General features: G+C 33.7%; 1 protein-coding gene across 5 annotated transcripts in view; it reads left to right on the forward strand.

Annotated features, from left to right (window-relative positions):
• The window catches only part of LOC106463758 (membrane-associated guanylate kinase, WW and PDZ domain-containing protein 1-like), a 117,786-nt gene that overhangs the window by 29,935 nt on the left and 63,551 nt on the right, over positions 1 to 24,300 (forward strand). The window contains exon 1 of one of the 5 annotated variants that reach the window (XM_022391345.1): positions 8,811 to 8,865. The exons of 3 other annotated variants lie outside the window; for them this stretch is intronic. In XM_022391345.1, the coding sequence (XP_022247053.1) occupies positions 8,826 to 8,865 (40 nt within the window). In that variant the 5' untranslated portion in view covers positions 8,811 to 8,825. Of the gene's footprint in view, positions 1 to 8,810; positions 8,866 to 18,500; positions 18,573 to 24,300 lie in introns of those variants that run through there. One more of the 5 variants, XM_022391347.1, reaches the window with a different exon arrangement.

The following is a 24,300-nucleotide window of genomic DNA, read 5'->3' on the forward strand; positions in this document are numbered from 1 at the left end:
CAAACAAACTGAAGAAAAGGGAAGAACGTTGATGTCAAACGAATATGCAACCTCATTCACCCTGATTTTTTTTGTGTGAAGTCTACGTTCTTTTGTCTCAAAACTACGTGTTGTGGTCTTTCTTTTATGTATTGCCTTATGACGTTTTGTGAAAAATCTGTAAGTGATGGGTATCGTTTTCGGATTCAGCGTACAGGAATTATTGTAGAACGTGTATATATTTCAAGACAAACCATCGCAGGCCTGTGTAATTTGTCAAAGCTCAGCGTGATATTGTTATTACTTGCTTCTTGACTTTAATGTATAATGCTAGTATTATAAGAAATTTTGTGGGAAGAACCGCTGATAGCCGCTTGAATGACTTTACTTTTATTATTTATGACTTTTATTAGTTTTTTTTTGTTTATTCTACAGTTTAAAGGCATTACTTGTTCAAGCTCTTGTATTTTTAAAGTTATAACGTTTTATAGCATGATGTGGATAAAGAAAGTATACTCACGTTTAAAAATACTAGTTTAAAAGTATTTCATATTTAATTGGGGAGTTTCCAATCATAATGCTTTTTTGTTGTCGTCAGTGTGTGAACGTGTAATGATTGTTGCAACTGCTAACATTCAATCTGGATAAATTACCATTGTAAACAACAACGAAAAGATAAAAAAAAATGAACTGGCGTAGTGCCAAAAGTTCTTAGCGCCATCTAGTAGTACTAAAATAATTAAATGCGCGTCTTATCCTTGGTAGGTAACCAGGGTAGCTACGCCTCACTTATGTGTGTGAGTATGAACACACAAAGCACAGCTTTGTTAAATGCATTGTCATCATTACATGTATACGATAATCATATCTGAACGTTGATTAACATAACGTGATATTAAAATATAAGCAGCAAGAGTTTGTCGTTACTTCACCTTCGGAGAAATGATTTAAAAAAAAATGTCACTGAAAAATGTTTTTTGATTGCATGTGAAAGAAAAAAAAAGGTGTATGTGAAGCTTACCACACGCTACTTATGTCACTACGACTTTTAATTGTATGTATGTATGTATGTATGTGTGTGTGTGTGTATATATATATATATATATATATTTCCAGTATCAAATTGTTCTTGTGATCATCCTGTTTTATAGAAGTGGAGTTCATCCTCCTCCTCAAGTTTCTGTAAAATTGGTCAATTTTTACTTTAATTTTAAGTGTACACGAGTATTCTGATGTGAAAATACATAACTAAATATATGTGTGTGCTTTAGTATGGAGTAACATTGCTAATATAATAGTAAATAGACAAAATACAACCACTTTATTATGCTTATAAATTGTTGTTTGTCGATGTACTATAATATATATATATATATATATATATCATGCATGCGAAATGACGTCATGGCAGTCTTTATAGGTATAACTATCTTTAGGACGTATTATTGTTAAATAATTAGTTATCTTAATGTGAAGAAATATACTTGCATTATTAGTATTGAAAAAAAAATGCGTATTTACCAGATATTAACTTCCTGGACCAAACTAATAATAATAATATATATATCCGTTATTGAACTTAACTATAATGTATTGGTTTTTAAACCTGACGGTAGTGTTTCAGTTGATCGCTAAAGTTACTGAATTTCTTTCAGGTATTTTTACCAGCTATTACTATTTTATACTTGTTGATATTATTGAATCTTTATACCAGTTCGTAACAGTTTTTTCTTCTTTCACATCACTCTTGATGTTTCACTTTCTCAATGGAAATATGTTGTAATAATATATATGTGCTTGTGTAAACTGAAAGCATAATGCTATTTTAGTTTTTATTAGTCCTTTTGTGAAGTTTTGTTTCTGAAAAAGGAAGTGTTTTATAAACTATGTTAATTTTTATAGAATATTAATATTTTCTAATTAAATATATAATTTGAGGTAACTTCGGTTTACCCCGATACATAAGAATTATATTTTCTGTTATAATGTAGGGATGTAGGCAGAAATCTGTTATGGGGAGTGCTGCTTTTGGAGATAAAGGGAAATGAATAGTGAAGTCGTACTGAAGGAATAAAAAATGTAATATTCTGTGAAAATGGAATGTTTTGATGGAATCTGATGTATTTTTAAACCTTTTAGATATCTTGTATATATGGGTGTAATCAGTGGTGTATCAGCAAAAGATGCGTAAAAGTAATTGGCCCCCCTACATTTATTCCTCTTGTCGGCAACTCTCACGTCTGTCAGGCCCTTCGGATCCCCTGCACTCGCAACGCTACTGGTTGTAATTTTGGGGGTGCAATTCCACACCCCACCCCACCCGCAAGAAATGTTTTAGCCCTCAACTTGTGTATTGGTCCATATTTCTGTGTATATATATATATATTTTTTTTGGTTAAATGAACCAATGCACACTGGAGTATTCATATTTAGGCACTGTGGCTTTAGAAGAGACTAGTATAGAAAAAGAGGTAACTTGATTGTGTATGAAGGATATAGTGGGCCCAGCTGCGGCGCTCCGCAGTGTCCAGGTGTCATGTCGCTGAGTGAACTTCACACTAACAGCTCGCTGTGAGTGCTTTATAAAAGTGGTAGTCATTTTCATTATTCGATTCCAGGAACCGGACAAACCACTTTTGGCGGCGGGTGCTTCTGGCTGGCTGCGCTTCCCGCTAGTTAATAGTTCCAAATTAAGGACGGCCATATACATGAATCCTAGGAGTCTGTGACGTGGCCGTTTAGTCAATCTGCGCGTAAGATGCCGTTCATGTGGAAAATACAAATACAGTGTACTAGGTTTGTGTATGGTTATGTGTGTGTGTATAAGCATAAAAAACACGATTTCTCCTTTGCACGTACACGCGCGTGTGCATTGTTTATACTATAAAACAGATTTAAGGTATTATGACATAGAAACGAAATGTTTCACAGTTTTATTATCGATGTGTTATATCATTGTGTTACTCGTTTGTACGCATGGATGTATCCATTTTAACCAGTTGTTAAAAAAAGCTTTTTGCACTTTTTAATTGTTTCAGTAGGATTAATATTACGTCACTTATCCTGACTGCAGCAGAATTTGATGCACATTTTATAGGGTGTTGGCAGGAACTACAGTCTGTGTACTATAAGCAATGTAAACTTTCTTCCGGCTTGTGTTATTTGAATACAAATTAGTTTTCTTTCAGCTTAAAACCCAAGGACACAAAAACGTGTTTGTTACAGTTACGACAGTTTGCTCAGGAAGGAAGTCATAATCTGGTTTAGTACACGACCAGGAAAGGGACAAACGACATAATATTATTTCAATATTTGAAAATAGAAGTATGAAATGAAATAAGTCTGTGGGTGATTAATATAACTTTTGACACCGGTAAAGGCTATTATAAAGCACTCCATCCCCCAAAAAAACATCCCCACTTTAGTCGCTTTTGTGAAGATTGCACAAAATAGGATGTACCAGACGCAGTGCCATTTTAGATTTACGGTGGATTATATCCAGAGGTAAAAAATATGAAAGGTAAAGTTGGGTAAAATAAATATTGTGAATGTTTGATTTGTTGACAATGAAAATATAACATGGAAAGTTTTCTGGTCGGCCTCGCGTTTCTTTGTTAACGAAACTTAACTGTTATTTTCAGTCTTATAGAATGTGTGAGAAAAGACTTCTTGCACATGCGCTAAATATGATTCATTAGCTTGCTTGAGCGTTTTTGTATGTTGTTACATTTGTGACAAACTAAACTAATGCTAAGTTATTTACGAGTTTTTTCTTCTGTTGTTCTTGCGAAGCACTTTAATGAATACGTAAGTGAAATTTCACAAAAGGACTTATTGGTTCTACAGAGTGAAAGTTTTGTTTGTACTCTGTACAACCGGAAAAATACTTTGTGAAACTTATAAACAATAACAAAAAAAAAACAGAGTTCTTTCTAATATTTTATATTTATACATAAGTGAAATGTTCATTTTGACATTCTTTCATATTGTTATGTTCCATAGTGGGACAGCGGTAAGTTTAAGGACTTATAACGCTAAAATCCGGGGTTCGATTCCCCACGGTGTACACAGCGGATACCCCAATGTGGCTTTTCTCTAAAACAAACAAACATATTGATTTATTTACCTTAACACATGTTTGTAAAGATAAAACTTGTAATTAAGAGAATTAACACGTTGAATCTGGCCATCTAGTGAACAATGACTTCATTTATAGAAAATTAAGCGAACAAAAAATATTATACTAGGTGCAAAGCAGAATTTGTTTTGATATTGTAACAAATAAGAGAAATTTCCTACGATATAAATGTTTTAACAGTATTTGAAAAAATGGACGTTTGATTTAGTTTTGTTTCAGATGTAAAGGATTTATTTATTTCGAAATTCGTTTTGTTATATTTAGTGTTAGGCAACCTTTAATTATATATATCCAGGTTAAATAGTTAGCACACAGGATCACCTGCAAAAGTTGTAACATTTTCCAAACGAGACCCAAAACTCGAGCGCTTTCGAATAGTTGACTATTCTTCTTATATAGTTTTTCCTGGTACAATAGATGTCGCCACCGTACTCGTAGGCTTAAAACTTGTGCGTGTGAATTTCATTTGTTTTTTTATATACTAAAACATTCAGTGGTTCATCATATCAAAATCATTGAGCTAGGTAACTTGTCTGAATAAAATCCACGAATAATACGTTTGTTTTAATACAGTACTACTGTGCTGGACTGTTATTCTTAGCCTAATCTCGTATCCATTCGAATCTTTACAACTAAACTGTTCAACGTTCGCAATGAAGAAAAACATACGAACAAAATGAATAGAACGTGTATTCGTTTATTGTTCCTGAGTTATGTAAAGATGAAACATTTCGATTATAGCACTACTGTGGATAACATATTCACAATACCATGAAGTAAGTGAATGTAACTGTTATGTCGTATGGAAACGGTGATATCCAGAAATATATTGTATACGTTTTATAACAAAAAAAAAAAAAGCAAAACAATCTCAAGCTCTTGGTCAAACTAAACAACGTAGAAAAAGTAGCTCAACCAAAATATATATACATTTTCGTTTAACTGTATTTCTATACGTAGTTTAAAAACAAAATAAAACTGGTTTAGCTACATACAATCATATGCTTACCTATCTCCCGCAAAATCTTTTTTCACCTCGCATACCATTCGTTGGGAACAAGAAGAAAAGTTTTGAAATTGTTTTAACCCTTTGTTTTAAACTTAATTGTGTCTTCTTTACCAGTTAAAAAAGGGGGGTATTTGTTATTTATCCAAACTTTTTATACTTGTTCTTTATAGTATGCATATCAGTGTATGTGTGCATTTGTTATTTCCGATATCTTAGATACTTGCTTAAGTGTATGTATATATTTTTCTCTCCACTTGTCTATAATTGGATTTAATTTTTTTTATTAATCTGTCCGCATGTATTTAATGCGTGTATATGTGTGTGTGCGTGTTTGATCTCTGTGTACCTGTACTGATCTATATATTTCTTTTTCCAGAGTATTGACCCTTAACAGACGAATGTACTGAACTTAGATTACAATTATGTTATGCACTGCTTCTATCTCGAGCTACACAGCTTGGTTCTCACTAGGCGTACTTGTCCCGAGCACGTATCAAGCTGGTTCTGTTTAAACGAGACTTAGTCGTGTGATTGGCCGACTTCCGGTGTAACTTTATCTTTTTCCGATCAAGTGATTGTTGAGAAAGCTTGGAGACTGAAGACTAATATAGAAAGATAGTAGTTTGAAATTGATTTTAGTTGTTAACGGCGTCTAGTTTAAATCTGTAATTACTACTTTGGCATTTTTTAATCTCAGGTAGCGGAAAAATTCACTGCCTGTTGATAGAACTATTCGTTTTTATATCAAATCGATTATTTTAAAACTGTTTTATTAGAGGACGCATGAGTTATATAAGATATACATTAGTTGTGTGTGTTTTAGGGTGGTCCAGATACTCTCGTGTAACGGTTTTTTTGTCACCTGAGATTAGTGAAATGTATGCAAAGGAATAATAAGACAAGGTTTGAGAGCTTGAAATTTGATTTTACATGGTATTAGTTACGAAATATTATGTAATTTTTATTCTGTGTCAAAGTACATGCTCAAGAGTAGGTAGCGTTGTCTAAAATCCGTCAAGATATGTTGTGATAAACTTCTGAGAAAGAAAAAGATTATTAAGTAATCGAGTTACTGAGTATTCTTCTAAAAATGACCATAATTTTGTGTATGAGGGGGCAATATAATATCTCCTTTCTAAAACCTGTTCTTGACACCAAATGTTTAAAATAGAGAAGTTACTCTTATTATATCGGTGATTGGGTAAACTATTGTAACAAGTTCGTTTGTAGTCTCTATATCATGCATATATACATCTGTCTATGTGTACACATATACACGCACGCGTTTTATAAACATTTAACAAAGCAGAAAAACATACGAAAGAAAACGGTATACAACGATTGGCAGAATCCATTACGTTTTGAAGTTCGGCGCTAATCAGGAATAGAAACTTCCTGTTCTTGAGTCATTGTTAATGGGGATTTCATTAAAGTTTATTACGTTTTGGAAGACTGGCATGGCCAGATGGTTAGGGTGCTTTACTCGCAATCTGAGGGTCGTAGGTTCGTGCTCGCCCTTTCAGCCGTGGGGGCGTTATGAAGTACGGCCAATCCCACTATTTGTTAGTAAAAGAGTAGCCCAAGAGTTGTTGGTGGGGGGTGATGACTAGCTGCCTTTTCTCTAGTCTTTCATTGCTAAATTAGGAACGGCTAGCGCAAATAGCCCTCGTGTATCTTTGCGTGAAATTGAATTCAAACCAAATGTTTTGAAGTGTTAAAAACAAGCTGTAATGTATTGGGTTTTACGTTCAGTACAAAAGAGGGTATTCATTGGTTTAGTTATCTGGAAGACTTCAAGCAGATACTCCACAGTTATGATTATTTATGCTAATTTTTATCATGCCGTCGAATACGAGTAATCATTTTGGGAAAAAGAACTTGTGTGTGTAAATTTTTTAATTAAAAACCGGTTCAAAGCCTCAGTAACCAGATAGGTGAGTGTTTTTGTGTGTGTTCTACTTTCAAGGTGTTATGATACAGATTGTTTATGCATTTAATGATTTAATACTTTAAATTAATTAATGCAAACGAATAACTGTTATGCAAATTGTTATATATCTTTTTTGAGAGCTCTAGAAAGTGATGTACTCTGGTATATTTTAGAATATAGTCATACCTAATACGTATTTTTTGTAGTGTTGATTGAAACAGCGATGGATTACCACAAATACCACGCACTACAGCTACATACAACTTGTGTAACATAACATATAATTAAATAGAAAAGTACATAATGAAGCTGCGAAAACAAGGTCATGACCGTTAAATTATATGAAAATATTGGATATACGCATTATGTGCCCTTTTTTTTTTTTAATGGTTGTGGCTTGTTGTTCAGCCAGTCACGAGAACCTAGTGGTGTATCTATGTAACCTTAGAGAGTGTTGGAGTATAAGGATTTACAGAGTAAAATGAAACGATTCATGTGTGGTTCATTAGAAGTGGCTGAAACACGAAACCATGCTTCTCCTCTTGTACTGGTACTAAACTCATGCCGACTCTTACTGTAATCTTACACCTGTGCCCGCTTGAAACTTTGGTATATACCCCCCCCCCCTCCTTTGATTAGCGTTTTCGTGTTGTGATATTTGTTTTGAAATAATGTTTTGAGATTGTATTCTTAAAACGATAAAACATATAATGTCTAGTAAATATCATACTGTGCTTTTATTAATTGATAATTAGTACTTTACGCCACTTTGTGAGAAAAGTTCGTGAAGAACGTCCAAGGTCTCTACGAGTGCTGCGTGAAGCTTAGTGGAACTAACATATGATTCTTGGTGGTGCATCATAAGTGGAGCAGAACATATGTAAGTATAGGGGAGACCTATGAACCGTGGAGGGGGTGTTTGGTAAAATATTACAGGGCTAGTGCACACGCTTGGTATTGGTCAATTTTTCAGCACGTCTGGCAGAAAGCATGAGATGGTGTTTATTCTTATGCCTTAATAGTCAGTTTATATGAAAGTTGACAAGAAGTTGACTTTATGTTGAATTACATGTAGAAGAGAACCATACTTGTAAAAGATAAGATTGAGGTCATTTGGAATGAATTAAAATCGTCTTAAAATAAAGGCTTATGTAGCTGGAACCTCAGCGTTGCTTTAATTTGAAGTTCTGTAAGCGGGTGAGTAGCTGTCTGTCAACATACTTTGATTTATTTATACAACTTGTTGTTTGCATAGCTCACAAATAGACGTATTTATATTTTATTTCTGTAATATATATAGATTTTTTTAGTTAACGTAACTCGGCTTCATTTTTATCGCAGTTGTTTTTTTTGTTTTTTTTTGCTCTTTTTTTTGGTAACGAATTTTATAACACGACATTTGTTTTTGTATTCTGTAACGTATTTGTATTCTAATATATTAAGATGACCTTGAGCATTCGTGCGAATGCTCGTCTAACACTATTGGAATAACTGTGAACATCTAGGAAAATACACGCTTGTCGTTGAAAACAACATTTGGATCAAAGCTTTCAGAGTTACAATGAAAACAAACAAAAAACGAGTCGTGCCGTTTTAGGATCTTTCATTCTTCTGTTTGTGCGTTATTTCGAAGTGACAGCTATATTAATTAGGTTTCAAATAAAGTACACCACAAACACGTGTGTGTGTGATGTATATGCGTTGTATATCTGTGGTTTGGACGTGTTGGAATGACTAACGTCTGGATCATTTCGTCTCCTTAAGGAGACATGTATTTGGTTCCGTTAAAATGTGTCTGGAACGTAACTTGTAAGTTTCTGCACTTTTTTTTAAATTTCTGAACAAGTAATTGTATGGACAATATAAAATAGGTTAGAAACATTCGGCTTTTAATTTAAAATTAGGTTTGACTTCTGTATCGTCGTCACTTTGTTTCTTTTTAAAATAAAGCAAACTGTATTTTGTGTGCTTGTTGGTTTATGTTATTAGGAGTTTTTACACGATGCATTTTTTTATGAATAAGCAAATTAATCTTCAACTTACTGTCTTGTTATTGTACTTTTTACTACCTGCGGGGACCACATTGTATGATGTTAATTGATTTTATATTTTTGACTGTTACAGCGCAGGGTAAAGAACTGGTGACATAAATTTTCTACCATGATGCAAAATATGTAGAGGATCCAACATTAATTACTTGCAGTATTGATATTTGTTTTCCTCTCTCTGTGTGTAACTTAAGTTATTAGGAACCCTGTAAAGGACAAAGTCGTTGACCCACAAGTAATTTTGTGCATAAATAGTTTAGAAAAATGTGTTTAAAAAGCCGATGAAGTTCATATGGATCTCATTGATAGTTCTAGAGTTAAGCACAAGATGGCGATAGTAAGTTAACTATTAGTGGTTTCACTCACGTGTCCAAAGTTCTAATTAATATCTTTGTTCTCATGCTTTGTCCGTGTTGAACTTCTTTTGTTAGTCTTGGATTGAGAAAATATCTGACATCACCACCACTGTAAAGTGATCTAACCTCAGAAATACGTGCTTTTAAATTAGTATTAATATAACTTTACAAGGTGTACGTAATACATTATCGTACACGAATAATTTTTCGAAAATCAGGTTTAAATATTAACATGAATTTGGTTGGATAAACATGGTTCTTTTATGTTCTCATAATAGCAATATAGCAAGTAAACTTTTTACTAGTAGTGTTAGATGTTAGAGAAAATTCACTTTAAACAAAAATATCTATTTGGCGATGTGTCGAACAAGTTTTTTTTTCTTGGGGGGGGGGCATTGTTCTGATAATTAAATGAAACTGGCTATGTCAGTGACCAAACCTTAGTACCATAGTTAGCTTCATAAACATTAATTAAAGGTCAATGGGGCCAGTAGAAACAAATGGTGGACACTTACATTTTGTGAGGAGAGGGTGCTGTTGTATATAATAAATCTTTTATTATATGCAAATAAGATTATTATTATAAAACGTTTTAGAATGTTTGACCAGTCTTAACAATAAGATAATTTTATGTTGATAATGATCCTGTTTGGATAATCATAATAAGCACAACGAAGATTATTAGTTTGAACTATTAATTGAGCACGAATTTATTCAATTTGACTAGAAACTTCAGAATTTTTGGGGCCAGGCTCTCTTGTTCTCTTTCTCGTCATATTCGTGAAAAAAAAAGTGTTAATGTTATTATATGTTCAACTTGCATAAATATGGTTGGTAATACACAATAATAAAAATAGCAGTATCGTGTTATTTAAACATGGCAGATCGAACTTGTCCTTGAACTGTGTTTGGTGGTGGACGAGTGAGCGTGTCTGTATGGTCGTGATCAACTGGATAGGAGACTGACGTGTGTTACTTTCACTTTCAATTCGCTTTAATTTTGTTACTATGATAGTAATGTCAGACTAGTTTCTCTGGCAAAATAAGTGTGAGGGCATTAATTGTTCTTAGTTTTGGTAACTACTTTTAAGTTCGACCAAAACTGATGTAAGTGTGTAACATACATTGAGTGCTCTTATAAATATTTAACACGTGTCAAAAGTCAGTGTTAGAATTGGTATTTCTGTATGTTAGCCCTTTAATCGTCACCAGTTAGACATACAATAAAGACTACAGTTATTCATTGTAGAGGGGAAAGTGGAAATTTATATACAGACATAAATATTTATACGCAAGAAGCGGTATTTTATTGATGAGGAAAAAAATGTTTTTTCTGATTTTTATTGAGCATTAATAAACAGTAGCCGTTTAAAACATAACTAGAAATTGAGTCGACTGAGTTAAAAACCAAATAGTCATTTAACTGCTTAATTTCTTAAAAACAAAAAACAAAAAAACAATGTTAAAACATCAGATGAATGCAACTTCTATACTTGTAGACTGAAATGTCATTCACAATTGAAAACATATACGAAGATTTGAAATTACCTGAAAATATATGGTTTTCAACAAATCTGTTCAGCAGTGTATTATGGCCAGAAAGTATTCATAAATACACGAAACTTGGTAAATTAATTTTGGGTTATAATGTTTTAGAATAACACTTGATAATGAAAGTACTGTTAAAGAGTCTTACTTACCTACTTATTAACTTGTTTATTTGCTAGCTGGAGTACCCGCCCCTAGACGGAAGTTATGTAAATTCATGATTAATGAGAGGTTATCTTAGGACATGAAAAGTTGCTTCCCTTATAATGTGAAGGTCAATCCCACTATTCGTTGGTAAAACGAGTAGCCCAAGAGTTGGCGGTGGGTGGGGATGACTAGCTGCCTTCCCTCTAGTCTTTCACTGCTAAATTAGGGACGGTTAACGCAGATAGCCCTCGTGTAGCTTTGCGCGAAATATAACCACACACACACACACACGCCAGCGTGGAATGTGCAAAACACTTCCAATAGACTTGGCTAGCTTTCGACCATCTGGCTCTTTACTTTCAAATAAATGTGTATGCATTGTAATAAGAAGTTTGATAACATACCTTTGTACACATAGGATGTCTGTCATCAGTCAGAAGAAGAATCAGATCATTGTTCCTCATTCTAACTACTTGCAATAATATACCCCCATCTGTCTTGCATGTTTAGCCTTCACGCCATTTTTTTTCCAGTCACTAAATCCTTTGTATATTTATGACCTATGCGAATTATACATTGTGCTCGGAGAAACGTGTAAACTGGATGGTGACGGTTTAGCATTTCTAGGTATAAAATTTTGTTAAAGCCTATAACATTTGGGTTGTGTTTGTGAACGTAAATAACGTTTTTCTGGAGGCTCACTACAGTACTCAGTAAACTCTTGTCCAAGTCATTCAATCTCTTCATCTATTTTTAGACGCCCATCTTTCTTGCGTTTTAGTCCATTGCTCATGCGTTTGGAATTTGCGATTTTCTTGTAACTGGAACTCTAGTCGCCAATGCTGGATTGTCTAGATATAAATCAAAGCTAAGATGGCTGGCTATATGTTTTTTCTTGTCATCTAGCTCAGCCCAAGTTTGCACACACTTTTTATTCAAAGAAATGCTGCTATCACTATTCACTCGGGAGTTGTATCATAGGTCTTGTTTCATTTAAAATATGACACATCGATCTGCATCATCGGTTGTGCATTGTGATTAGTTACAATTCTTTAAAAGTGAAGTAACTATTATTTGGGTAAAGGAAATCATTACCGCATAAATAAATCACGATTCGTACTTTGGGGCTGTGGATGTGTTGTAAGACTAACAGTTAAATCCAACTATTTGGGCTGAGAAGAGCAGTTCATGCGTAGGCGATGGGCGGTATGGACTAGTCACCTTCCTTCTAGTGTGTCATATAGTTCATATAGATCTCGTGTAGCTAAGCGTGATAACTAAAGGACATATAGGATTATATTAAATTAGATAAGTAGTATATACACATGTTATTGTGTTATTACATATTTCGATCTCGAGATATACATGAACCGAGTTAGGCCCAGTGATTAGCCTATCAAAATAGTGATCCGAAGGTCTCGGGTTGGAGACATGGTGCTACCATACGTGCTTTACTCATTAAGTGGCGGACGCTGTCGACTTGTTGTCTTCCCTGTGGTCCGCAGTTTAAAGTTAGGAGAGCCATAGAGGCTTTTGACCTTGCTGTTAAGCCCATCAGGTAAACATACAAAATGGGCATGTATATTCATGTACTTATACATCATGTAGTAAATATTTCAGGACACCACGGAATGTGTGGGAGTCAAGCTGCTAATTTGATTCGTTCATTAAGGAGTCGTGGATTGTAAATAAACATTTAAGGGCACGGCCTGTTTACCTTGAATGATTAAGTCGTGAAAATATGCCAAACGTTATTGTACTATCCTGTTTCTTTGTATTGGCCGTGCAGCTGTAAAACGTTACTCCAATAATGTTTTTTTTTTTTTTTTCAATATTGCCCGTGTAATTGCAGAATTTACTCCTGTCATGTTTCGCTGCAAATACTGCTCATGTAACTATAACAATCTTGAGAACTCGTGATTGGAAATAAAGAAGAATGTATAACAATGTGTCAGTGTAACCCTATTGTGTTTGGTTGTATTGGCCATGTGTGACAGTGGACGTCTGTATGATTGGCTTCACTACCTTGCATCACTCGTGAACTAACTATAAAGCCACTAAACCGTAAGTATCCCTGAGGGTAAACGTATTAATTCACATAATGCAGGGTACAGTAAACTTGCCTTGTAAACTATACGTTTATGTGGTGTAATGCTGCTTGATTTAATGATCCAGGACAATCTTAGTTGTTAAGTAAAAACAGTTAATTTACATACTTCATAGGTTGTAGATATATGGTGATTAAAGAAAACGTAACCAATGTATAAAGAGGAATAGAAGTCACAGACACACAACTCTCATTTTATCCTGTACAATGACGGAGGATTCAACCTCGTTACCCTTATAATTAGCGAGAACTGATCTTCGACACAGAATTATGAAATGTAACTTGAACAGTGTGTGTATATCACGTGATCTAGGGGGCAGAACCGTATTGGACCCTATATAAGGGCTGAAAATTGGTGGCCAGCTGTAGATTAATTAACCTGTCCTGGCTTGCTTTTATATACTGTGTGGTTCAATAATAAATGGATGTTTATTCTTATTCTGCTTGAGTTAAAATATTCATTCCTCTAAGAACACAGCGCAGAGGCAAAAACACCATGAATAAGAGACAAATAAGCGACTTACACGCTTTATACCCCCCCCCCCCATCATGTTTTGCTGTAAACATTGTCCATGTAACTGTAGAATATTACTTCCGTCATGTTTGTTGTATTTGGCCAGTTAACTGTAGAATGTTATGTCCACAATATTGTGCTATAAATATTTGCTATGTAACTGTGAAAAGGTATCCTCATCATGTTTCGCTTTAAATATTTGCCATGTAACTGTAGAAGATTACTTCAATCGCGTGTAGAAGTACTGGCCACGTAATACACGAATTTCTGTTATCTGTATACAGGTTAGAAACCTGACGTTCTGTGTTAGTGATTTATCAACCTTCTGTATATCATCAGATTCAGGTGGACTTTGTATTAACCAATTTAATTTTCTTCTGGGTTAGAGGTACATCAGAGAGATGGGACGGTTGACGGTATGTTTGTGTTTCTGTTTTCTGTATACAGGTTAGAAACATGACGTTCTGTGTTAGTGATTTATCAACCTTCTGTATATCATCAGATTCAGGTGGACTTTGTATTAACTAATTTAATTTTCTTCTGGATTAGGTACATCAGAGAGATGGGACGGTTGACGGTATGTTTGTATTTCTGTTGTTACGTTTATTCAATTAAACGTTTAAATTAATATTTCTGGGTTGTTGTTGTTTTGGCAGTTTGCTTTAGTTTATTCTGTATATGTGATTAGGAGTTGGTTGTATTCCCTTGTTAGAGGAGGACGATGTATCTTCACCAAAATATGTGTTTACTATTTGCGTAACTTTCGAAACGTGGAGTGATGGAATTTTGAACTGCCGATGTGCTATTTGTTACAATTGCTTTTCACAAAAGAAGCCCTTTATAAAAGAGCCCGGCATGACCAGGTGGTTAAAGCACTCGACTCGCAATCTGAGGGTCGCGAGTTCGAATCCCCGTCCCAAATATGCTCGCCCTTTCAGTCTTGGGGGCGTTATAATGTGACGGCCAATCTCACTATTCGTTGGTAAAAGAGTAGCATAAGAGTTGGCGGTGGATGGTGATAAATAGCAGCTGCCTTCCCTCTAGTCTTTCACTGGTAAATTAGGGACGGCTAGCGCAGATAGCCCTCATGTAGCTCTGCGCGAAATTCAAGCAAACAAATAAACCTTTATAAAAACTAGGATTACAATAATCTATAGCAATACAAGTAGTTTTAAGGTTATGAAGCTTACATTTACACATTGAATGTTTGTTACATGAACATTGATAATTTTTATATGACAATAAACAATGAAATATTATGTTTGGAAATCTTTAAATGTGCATGTTTTATTTTTTTCGAAAGCTTTCTCTGTATTAAATATGCGAAGTATATGTCGTCAGCATCCTTTTAGAGATGTTAGTAAAGCCCGTCTATTTTTGTTTATTATAAGCAGTATCTTATATATATACATACACACACACAATTATGTGGTTTCATATATAAAGGTGTACTTGAATGAACATTGTTTTTGTATTGAAGAATTTACCATGTGTATCTACACGAAATGTGGCAAGCTTTTAGTAAAATGTACAAGTCTGTTATACACAGAAAATCGGGTGTGTTCCAGTATTATTTGTGAATTGATGATGTCATTCTGATCCAGACTATGACAGGTCTGATTGCAAGGTAATGCTTATGTGAAGAATAAAAATACTTTTGTCCATCTTATAGTTTGCATATTGTATTTGCATATCTACAGTTTTTAGTTTCGTTTTTTTTTCAATATCCCTGTATCTGATATTTACTCTCCTTTATCACGAACTCTTTTAAAAGATCATGGCATCTATACTTTGACCCTCATACGTGCACCTAAGGTTAATTTCATACGTTTGATGGTCTACGTCTCGTACAGAAATTTTTTCAATCAACTTAAAAGTAAGCTGGCCTGGAACTTGTTCTAAGTAATGGCAATCAATCACTGTGTATGTTGACCGTAAAATAAAACCTTACGCTTCTCATTCTCTTTTAAACTAGGATTCAGTAAATTTATAGTAAAAATCTAATTAAGTAAGATCATTCTGAAACTGTGTCAAGTACATTTAATGCGGCCATCCTACATGCTATGCAATTATAAACGTTTTGTTTCGTACCCATACTAGAGGAGCACCTTTTAGAAAGCTGTTTTTGACCCTTAGGTGCGTCTGACCTTGAGAGAACTCGTAGGAATCATGGCTAGACATGCGCATGCCCATTTCCTTTACAGAAAGTTTTAAGGCCCCAAAAAAAATTGAAGAATCATACCTTAACAGTGTACACGTGTATATTTTAAGCTTAGTAAATTGAGCTGTTACCTATTTGATGTTTTTCCCTACTTTATACATTTGGCTTAAATGCTCTAAAACTAATTATAGTATGCTCTAACACTGTTGTACATTTTGTATACCTGCACTGACTATCATGTCAGTGACTTAAAACGTATAATATGAACTAATTTTGTTATGTTAATAATTTGTTTGTAAGCTTTATGGAATGAATACAACGTCGAGCTTATTTTTTTGTAATTGTGAATGTTTTTAATAATGTATTTTTGAATACAAAAAAGGTGAATTTAATAAACACCAGTAAGGTTTTAACGGAACACCTGGTTCGTACTTGAAGTATTGTAAGGTTTAAAGGGGAGGTAATGAGTGAGTGTCGATGTAAATATCGATATAAGAATGTTTGTCACACAGTAAATAAATAAGAAATTATTCAGTGGGTAGGGGGGTTGCCGTAAGTACTCTTCATAACTTTTCCGCCGCTGGACTCTCGTGAAGAGCCAATCGCGCGTGCCGGGCGTAACATCATGGGTGGACTCAACATGCGGAATGCAGCTAACGAAGTCGGAACGTCTTTCAAGAAGCCGCTAGCGTGAGAGGGTGCCCCCAACTTATGATGAGGTTTTTGAACAGGCTTTGTTTAGTTTTCTGTAGACAGATGTTTATTCTGAACGTGTAAAAGGTTGAATATTCGATACTTTTATGTCCAGTTTGACCACGGTGTGATGGCGCAGGACAAAATGTGGACAGAGTTCATAAAATGCTTGAAAAACGAGGTTTCCATTTCTTTTATGCGCGTGACCAGAAGCGCTGATGAATTTCTCTGAAGGTCTTTATCTCCACACAGTCTCAGAAATCTGTGTACAATGTGTGGTTTCTTGTTTGAAAAGTCGCATCATTTGTTCCAGACACGTGCGGGTGGATGTTAATCATGATGTTGTTGTAAGCTGTGTTGCTTAATCTGGATTCGCTATTAAATTCGTGATGTTCATTATCACGTGCTACAGAAATGAAATGACAACGCATCACTTAAGGTTTTGTAAGAAATTGCAAAGTAGATTTGCGGTAACTTCAACTTTATACATGTCAGGTAGTTTTTTGTTAAAGCGCTCTAATAGAAGACAAGAGGAGAAGCTTGTAAAGTTAACTAATTTTGTACACTTACGTTTTTAAGATAAATTTGTAATGTACGAAACAACATTGTACGTGGAAGAACACCTTTGCATACGTGAAGTTTTTCATTTCCAACACTTGCATGCTCCGTTAATTATAGGTTAGGCACGTATAGAACACGAAGTATCTACCATTTTCGCCCTTACAGCGAATATTTTAGTATTTTACAGTTCTTTAGCGTAAAAATATAGTTAACGAAGAAATACATACTCACAGGCGAGACTATACACTTTCAACACAAATGTGATGAGAACGCTTAAGCTTAATGTTATTATAAAAGTACTCCAGACCTCATTTAGTTTTTTGTTTTTTTGTAAACATCCCCCTCCCCAGGCGTTTAGTGAAGTTAGCTGTATTAAAAAAAAAGTTCGTTTCATGCTGTGGTCAATACAGTTCTTTATGTTAAAGGTACATTTTGTTAAGGTATTTATTTTTCTCTTTAATTTAAAATATTCCTTACCCTGCTAACAAAGTGTATTGAAATAGTAAAAATTACATTATGATGTGAATGTTGTATGTAAAAGCATGGTTAATAATTTAGACTGACAAAATTCAACAATATAACGTGTGTGTATGTGTGCATGTTTGCATATTTATGGTGTTATAGGCTGTGTAGGTAGTTAGTGTGAGACACGCTCTCTCAAGTCAAAGTGTGTTAGGTGAGACACTGTGATATTGGTCTACACATGTATATATACAATATAATTAAATCTTTGTTATTACTTGGAACAATGAGTGGGTGTTTAATCCATTCTAGGAGCTATTAGCGATATAATATAAACACAGACTTTTACTTTAGGATAAGATGCTCTTAAACTTTGTAGGTTCATAAACCAATATTTCATTCATTTTGACTGATGTCATTGTTAGCGGTGTTTGGTTATTAAACATTATTACCTGTTGACTTACACAAGTAAAGTGTGCCTAAGTATTAAAAATAATAGCTGAGTGTAGGCTTTTGGTTGGAGGAATTATTGCAAAGGACCATACATTTCACTCCAGAAAAAGAGATACAGATATGAACTGTGTTATTTTGTCACACCTTGGAATAGTACAGCACATATTGATGTTCAAGTCTTTTGTCTGTAAGTGGTCAGATGAAAAGAACTGCCATATATTCCTGGTCAGTTAAATTGCTCTAAAGGGATTAAAAAAAGAGTAAAAATATACAAACATTTTTGGTTCAGTGTTCTAAGTTTTAAACCTGGATTAAATGGGACCATTTAAAGGTGTATTGACTGTTTTTCGGAAGCTCTTCTGTTGGGACAACTCTCCCAAAAACCATCGCTTAATGTATGAGGTTGTTTACAGAGATTCTGAAGAAACAGAAGTTTTGTATGGTCTGGATGACCAGTTACCCATAGGTAAGTAACATCAGTACATAATACAGTGTTATGCATGCTTTAACCATGAGGTTAGATTTAATGTATTTTCGTCATTAACCTTGAATAAAATTAAGGTGAAACTTAATAACTTTTAACAGTACAAAAAACAATGGTCTTTAAATAAGCTATGCATTTATAAGATCATGTGCAATTTGAAAGAAGCAGTTTACTCCTGACAATACAAGCACAAATTTCTTAAAGTTTTAAACCCAAGTGGTTTAAATAAAGAGATAGAGCTTACTGTAAGCACGTTTCAGCAATTTTACAAATTCTTCTATAGGTTCACTGTTAATATAAAACCCATTTCTAGCCAGTGAGTTAATAGCCTGATTTTCTTTTTATAAATGCACTGTTGTGCAGGCCAGGAAATGGTCTTCTCATGAAAGATAAAATAAAACAAATCTACAAAGTTTAAAGTCACCCTAACTAGTAACAAAACATAAAAATACCATCATTTTTACGATGTAATATGTTGTGAATAAATGCAAAGAAATATGAAAAAAATCCCTATTCTGAATAGGTAATCTAAATAAATGCACATATTGATGTTCTATTTGAAATCTTTTTCACTTTCTTGTTTTATAATGATACATTCAAAGTTTACTTTGGTATATGAGACATGAATCTTGGAAATTACTAGTTATCTTTAATGAATGGAATATTAGTATGTATGTAAATATTCTTTACTGAATAGAAACTAATCTTAAAGTTGATAATGAGGATATATTACTCACAGATATGAACAACTTTCAAACTATAAAATCATTAAAGGGGAATGTATGGACAAATTATAAAAGGTTTTTAAAGCCTATTGTGTGTTGAATTTTCTACATTGATGTTAAAGGTGTACAAGTTACATGATCAGAAGAAATACCTGACTAGCAAATTATAAGTTAAGTTGCATTAAGTCATTACAAAGTACACTGTATATAGATTTAAATTAATTATGTTTGAAATATTCAGTTACTACTGTTATATGGTGAACAACAGCTGTTATAATATCTATGATCTCACTGTGTATCTCATCATTTTTAGCATGGATATTGATTTGTTTAGTGTTCAGTGGTGTCTGTCACATTATTGTTTTGTTGGTATAATTGGAATTTATAATATTTTATCTGTAACAAGGCAAAATGTGTATTTGATAATCTATTATTTGATCTGAAATGCAAGTGATTGGTCATTCAGCTTGTTGTCAGTGAACATTTGGTGAAGGTAGCTTTACATTTTAGGACATTTCAGAAGTGACATCAGTATGGTCACTACAAATAATATGGGAAGCCTGATACTGATGTGTTGCATGTTTAAAATTAGTGTTAATAAAGCCCTGAATTATCCCTAACCGCTCTTTTGAAATAGTTTTTCAGGGCAACTTTTAGTGTTTGTAGTCACTTGAATGAATGCTGCAAAGCACATTGTAAGATCATCCCATATAAAAAAAATTGATGGAATTGAAGTACAGTGAGGTTGCAGATCGATCTCCCCATTTTGAGGAATGTGTTGACCATAGATAGGCATTATTATTCATTAGCTGTGTCAGGACCAAGTACACTACATGGTAGAACAAAGAGTGGTAGGATGAGATTCTTGTACTAAATGGTATAAATGGTATACCGCATCGCATCGTTACTTTGTAAAAATGGGTTTGCATCTGGTTTCAACTTCTTTAGAAATTAGTATGTGCCTTGTTATCCTCTGCTGTAGAGTGCAACATGGTTCAACTGTAAAACAAATATTGTTGCATTCTAGGCAACATTGCAGATGAACTGTTTTATGCTTTGCTGTGAACAAAGTGGATTTCATTCAGAGTTTGGAGTCTGTTTCTAACCATTTGTATAGTGACCTGACATCCTTTTGCAGCTTCAGTTACATAATTTGATTTTGGAGCAGGTACCCTATGATGATAATGAGGGGAATCCATACCATTGTAATACAACACAACTGTTTAATTTCTGGCTTTTAGGTGATGTCCAAATGAAGAAACATCTTTACAAGAAGAATCTACAGCCAATTAATTATTACACTGTGTCCTTCCAACTAAAATATTCAGTGATATAAGTTTCACTCATTCCCAAGAAACATTCAGTAATATCACCTGAATGTATAGTATTGAAATATCAGAATTTCTGATGAATTTGCATTACACTCTGGTAAAATGCAAAAAACTACAATAATTTTACCATTCATACATCATAGTCTTTCTTAATACTGTCAAATACAACAAACCTTTATTATCAAGTTCTGGAAAGTAATTTCCTTCATTTCTTTCCTTCACCATTGTCCTTTTGTATTCATTTCTAATGCATGCATATGAACATTTGACCTAACATATCTACAACTGCCTAACACACATAATTACAATATTTTCTTCTTAATTCAACCTTAATCCCAACTAGGTGTGGAATTGCCTGCTTGTATATTTTATAATAGCCAAGAATTTATTACACTGGGGTGGCTGGCCCTGACAGTAACCTTGAAGGACAAGCTAGTTTGGTGATGGGGATTTGAACCTGCGACCCCACAGATTGCAAGTCAATTACCCTAACTACCAGGCCAGGTTGGGCCACACAAATAATTAAAATATAATTTGTATTAAATAAATTTCCAGTAATAATAGAAGATTGTAATTCTTGTATATTTTCTATGAAACAATGTTTGTAGGAAACACAAAATCATTCAACTTCGTGACAGATTCAATTCAAAAGTGACCACTGAGACAAGATTATGCCATTATATGTGGCATAGATTGAATGACCAAAAATGTGCATCATCAATGTTTAAGTTGCATAATACTGAACTGAAGAGATGACTGACTATATTTTATATGTTTATAACTGGTTTTCTTTTATCATAGCTATAATATCAAAAATTATGATTATTCTTTAATTCTGTTGTACAGTGTACTTTAACTCATTCAGTGTTGAAAAGGAAACTTCACTGTGGAGTTTATTCACTCTTGTACTCATCTGCATAATTACAGTTATTGTTTAGTTTTATTATTGTTGTCACTTTGCAGTTATTTACATAGTAGCCTTTGTAGTAATTGTAGAAGTGAGTATAGCATATATATATCTTTCTGCATGGTTTTTTTTTTGTAGGAATAAAACAAAAAATACTTTCAGTAGAATATTAGAGGCTACATTCTAAAAAACATGGATATGAAAAGTAAATAATGCCAGATCAATATAATGATGAGTGTATATTTGGTACAGCTTTAAGAAACACCCTTTAATTTGTTCACAAGAATTTGAATATTATGCATCATAACTTATCAGTATCTTGTTAATCCAGAAATGTTCATTAGCATACGTCAATCATCAACATTAAATTTCTTGTAAAGCTAGAAGACAAATTTTCACTCCAACATGTTACTCATCAACATTAAATTATTCTTGTGAAGCTAGAAGACAAATTTTCACTCCAACATGATATCTAATTCTATCATTGTTTATGGCCATTTAAAACTTTTTCTGATGTAGTCAGCTCAAAACTGATTACACAGTCTTCTCACTTATTCATTTACTTTCTTATTACCAATCTGAACACATTTATTAGAAACAAATGGCTAAAACTTATGTATATGCCCACACTAACATAAAATTTAGCTGAAATGGTACAGACTTTAGTAAACAATGTTACTTAATTTTCATATATTTTTTTCTTATTAAATAAGATGTTGGGTTGGTTTTCCCCAATTAATTCTTACACTTTCAAATACCCATAAATACTTAATACAGAACTCTATGAACAATCATATCTGGGAATAAAAAAAAGATAGTTCAGAACCATGAATTTGATACTTTTTGAATACATTTTTTTACCATACTAAAGGAAACTAATTAAAGTCATGTAGATCTTACATAATTAATCATACTGAAACGTTTTAAAAGTTGATGACTTATATTAATGTATACTAATGTGCATTTCTCTTCTACCTTCTCTTGAATGAAGTAATGTTGGTGAATAAAGTGTACTAGTGAAAATTTCTCTTCTAGCTTCACAAGAATAATTTAATGTTGACGAGTAACATGTTGGAGTGAAAATTTGTCTTCTAGCTTTACATGAATAATTTAATGTTGATGAGTAAATTAGAAGTTGGGCACATAACTTTTGAATGAATTACATCAAAACAACTTACACATCTAGATAGGAATGTCTCCATGTAAAAATTATCCTATACTCATTCTATTTACACTTACAGAAAAACATGCATTTTCGAGATATACATTTGTTTGTTATTAAGCACAAAGCTACACAAAGGGCTATCTCTGCTATGCCTACCACGGGTATCGAAACCCGGTTTCTAGCGTTGTAAGTCCGCAGACATACCGTTGTGCCATTGGGGGGGGCGCGAGATATACAACACACAAACTTAGAAATATGCAAACACAAAACTTCCCTATGAGATTAATTCCGTTTTATTGGGAAACGTTTTTTCATAACCGGTTTATTTTGCACATTTTCCCACGAGCTTTTGCCAGCTAAGAGAGCCAGTGCTTACTTGTGATGTGTTTTGACCAACATGCATCTCTGTGTATAACTGAAATAATTTGAAAATGACCAATAGGTGTGACTAATGTCTAATCACAAATATATGTTATTAAGTCAGTTGCTTAATATTTAACAAATATCCTGGTTCCACATTATGAAGAGTGAAAATATATTAAAAAGAAGAGCATGATGTAAATCTCAGCTAGGTTTTCATGTTTATTTTTTAGTTTTGTAATCTGAAATATTTATTAAAACTTACTGGTATTACAATTTTTGTGTGTGTATTTTTAAGTTTTTTTATCCGTTATTTTTACAGACATAATAAACAAAGAAACAAACAAAAAGTCCGTATATTTCTTTCTTCATATTTTTATGCTGTTAGATGTGTGGTAGAAGTAAACATGATTGGAATATAATCTATTTACATATCACTAGATGGCGCCGTACAATACTAATAAGTGTCCACTGTTTTACTTCTCTCTCTTTTTATATTAAAATGCCGTGAAGGTTTGTTTACATTAAGGAAACGACCGCACACTTAAGTGTTTAATACAGTTGCACACTGTTTCAACACTATTACATTGTTTGAAAATGTTTAACTGTAATAAGGTACACGTAATTCAAAAAATACGATAACTTCATTCAGGATGTATATACCCTCTTTTTGCAGGATTATTATTTAATACAATCGTGACTACACCGTTTTTAGTGTGGTTTTTTATGAACACGCATGTATGTATTAATTTTTCCCTAGATATGCGTGAGACCTCTCTCTCTGTGAAACCGACAACTTAGTTTCTCCCATGAGAAGACTTAGAGAAGGTCATTACGTTACCTGTTGGATTGTTTTGATTACGAGTAATTCACTTCTATAATTTAGAATGTTAGAAGAAACTTTCAGATTTTCAAAAGCAGTGCAAGTAGTTCAACGTGTGTTGCTTTTAAAACTCAAGATTATACTATACACGATGTATAAGGCAAGCTAATGTTGTGTATTACTTATCTAAAACAAAGCTGTAGTGCTTAGAAACTTTGTAGCTATTCTAATTGCAAACAAAATATTTCAGGCTATTACCATGGCCATGTGGCTTAGGGCGCTCGACTCGCAATCTGGGGGTCGCGATTCGAATCCCTGTCCCACAAAACATGCTCACCCTTTCAGCCGTTGGGGCATTATAATGTGACGGTCAATCCCACTATTTGTTGGTAAAAGAAT

This window comes from Limulus polyphemus, unplaced genomic scaffold (genome assembly GCF_000517525.1).
Source record: "Limulus polyphemus unplaced genomic scaffold, Limulus_polyphemus-2.1.2 Scaffold1475, whole genome shotgun sequence".
NCBI classification, from domain to species: Eukaryota; Metazoa; Arthropoda; class Merostomata; order Xiphosura; family Limulidae; genus Limulus; species Limulus polyphemus.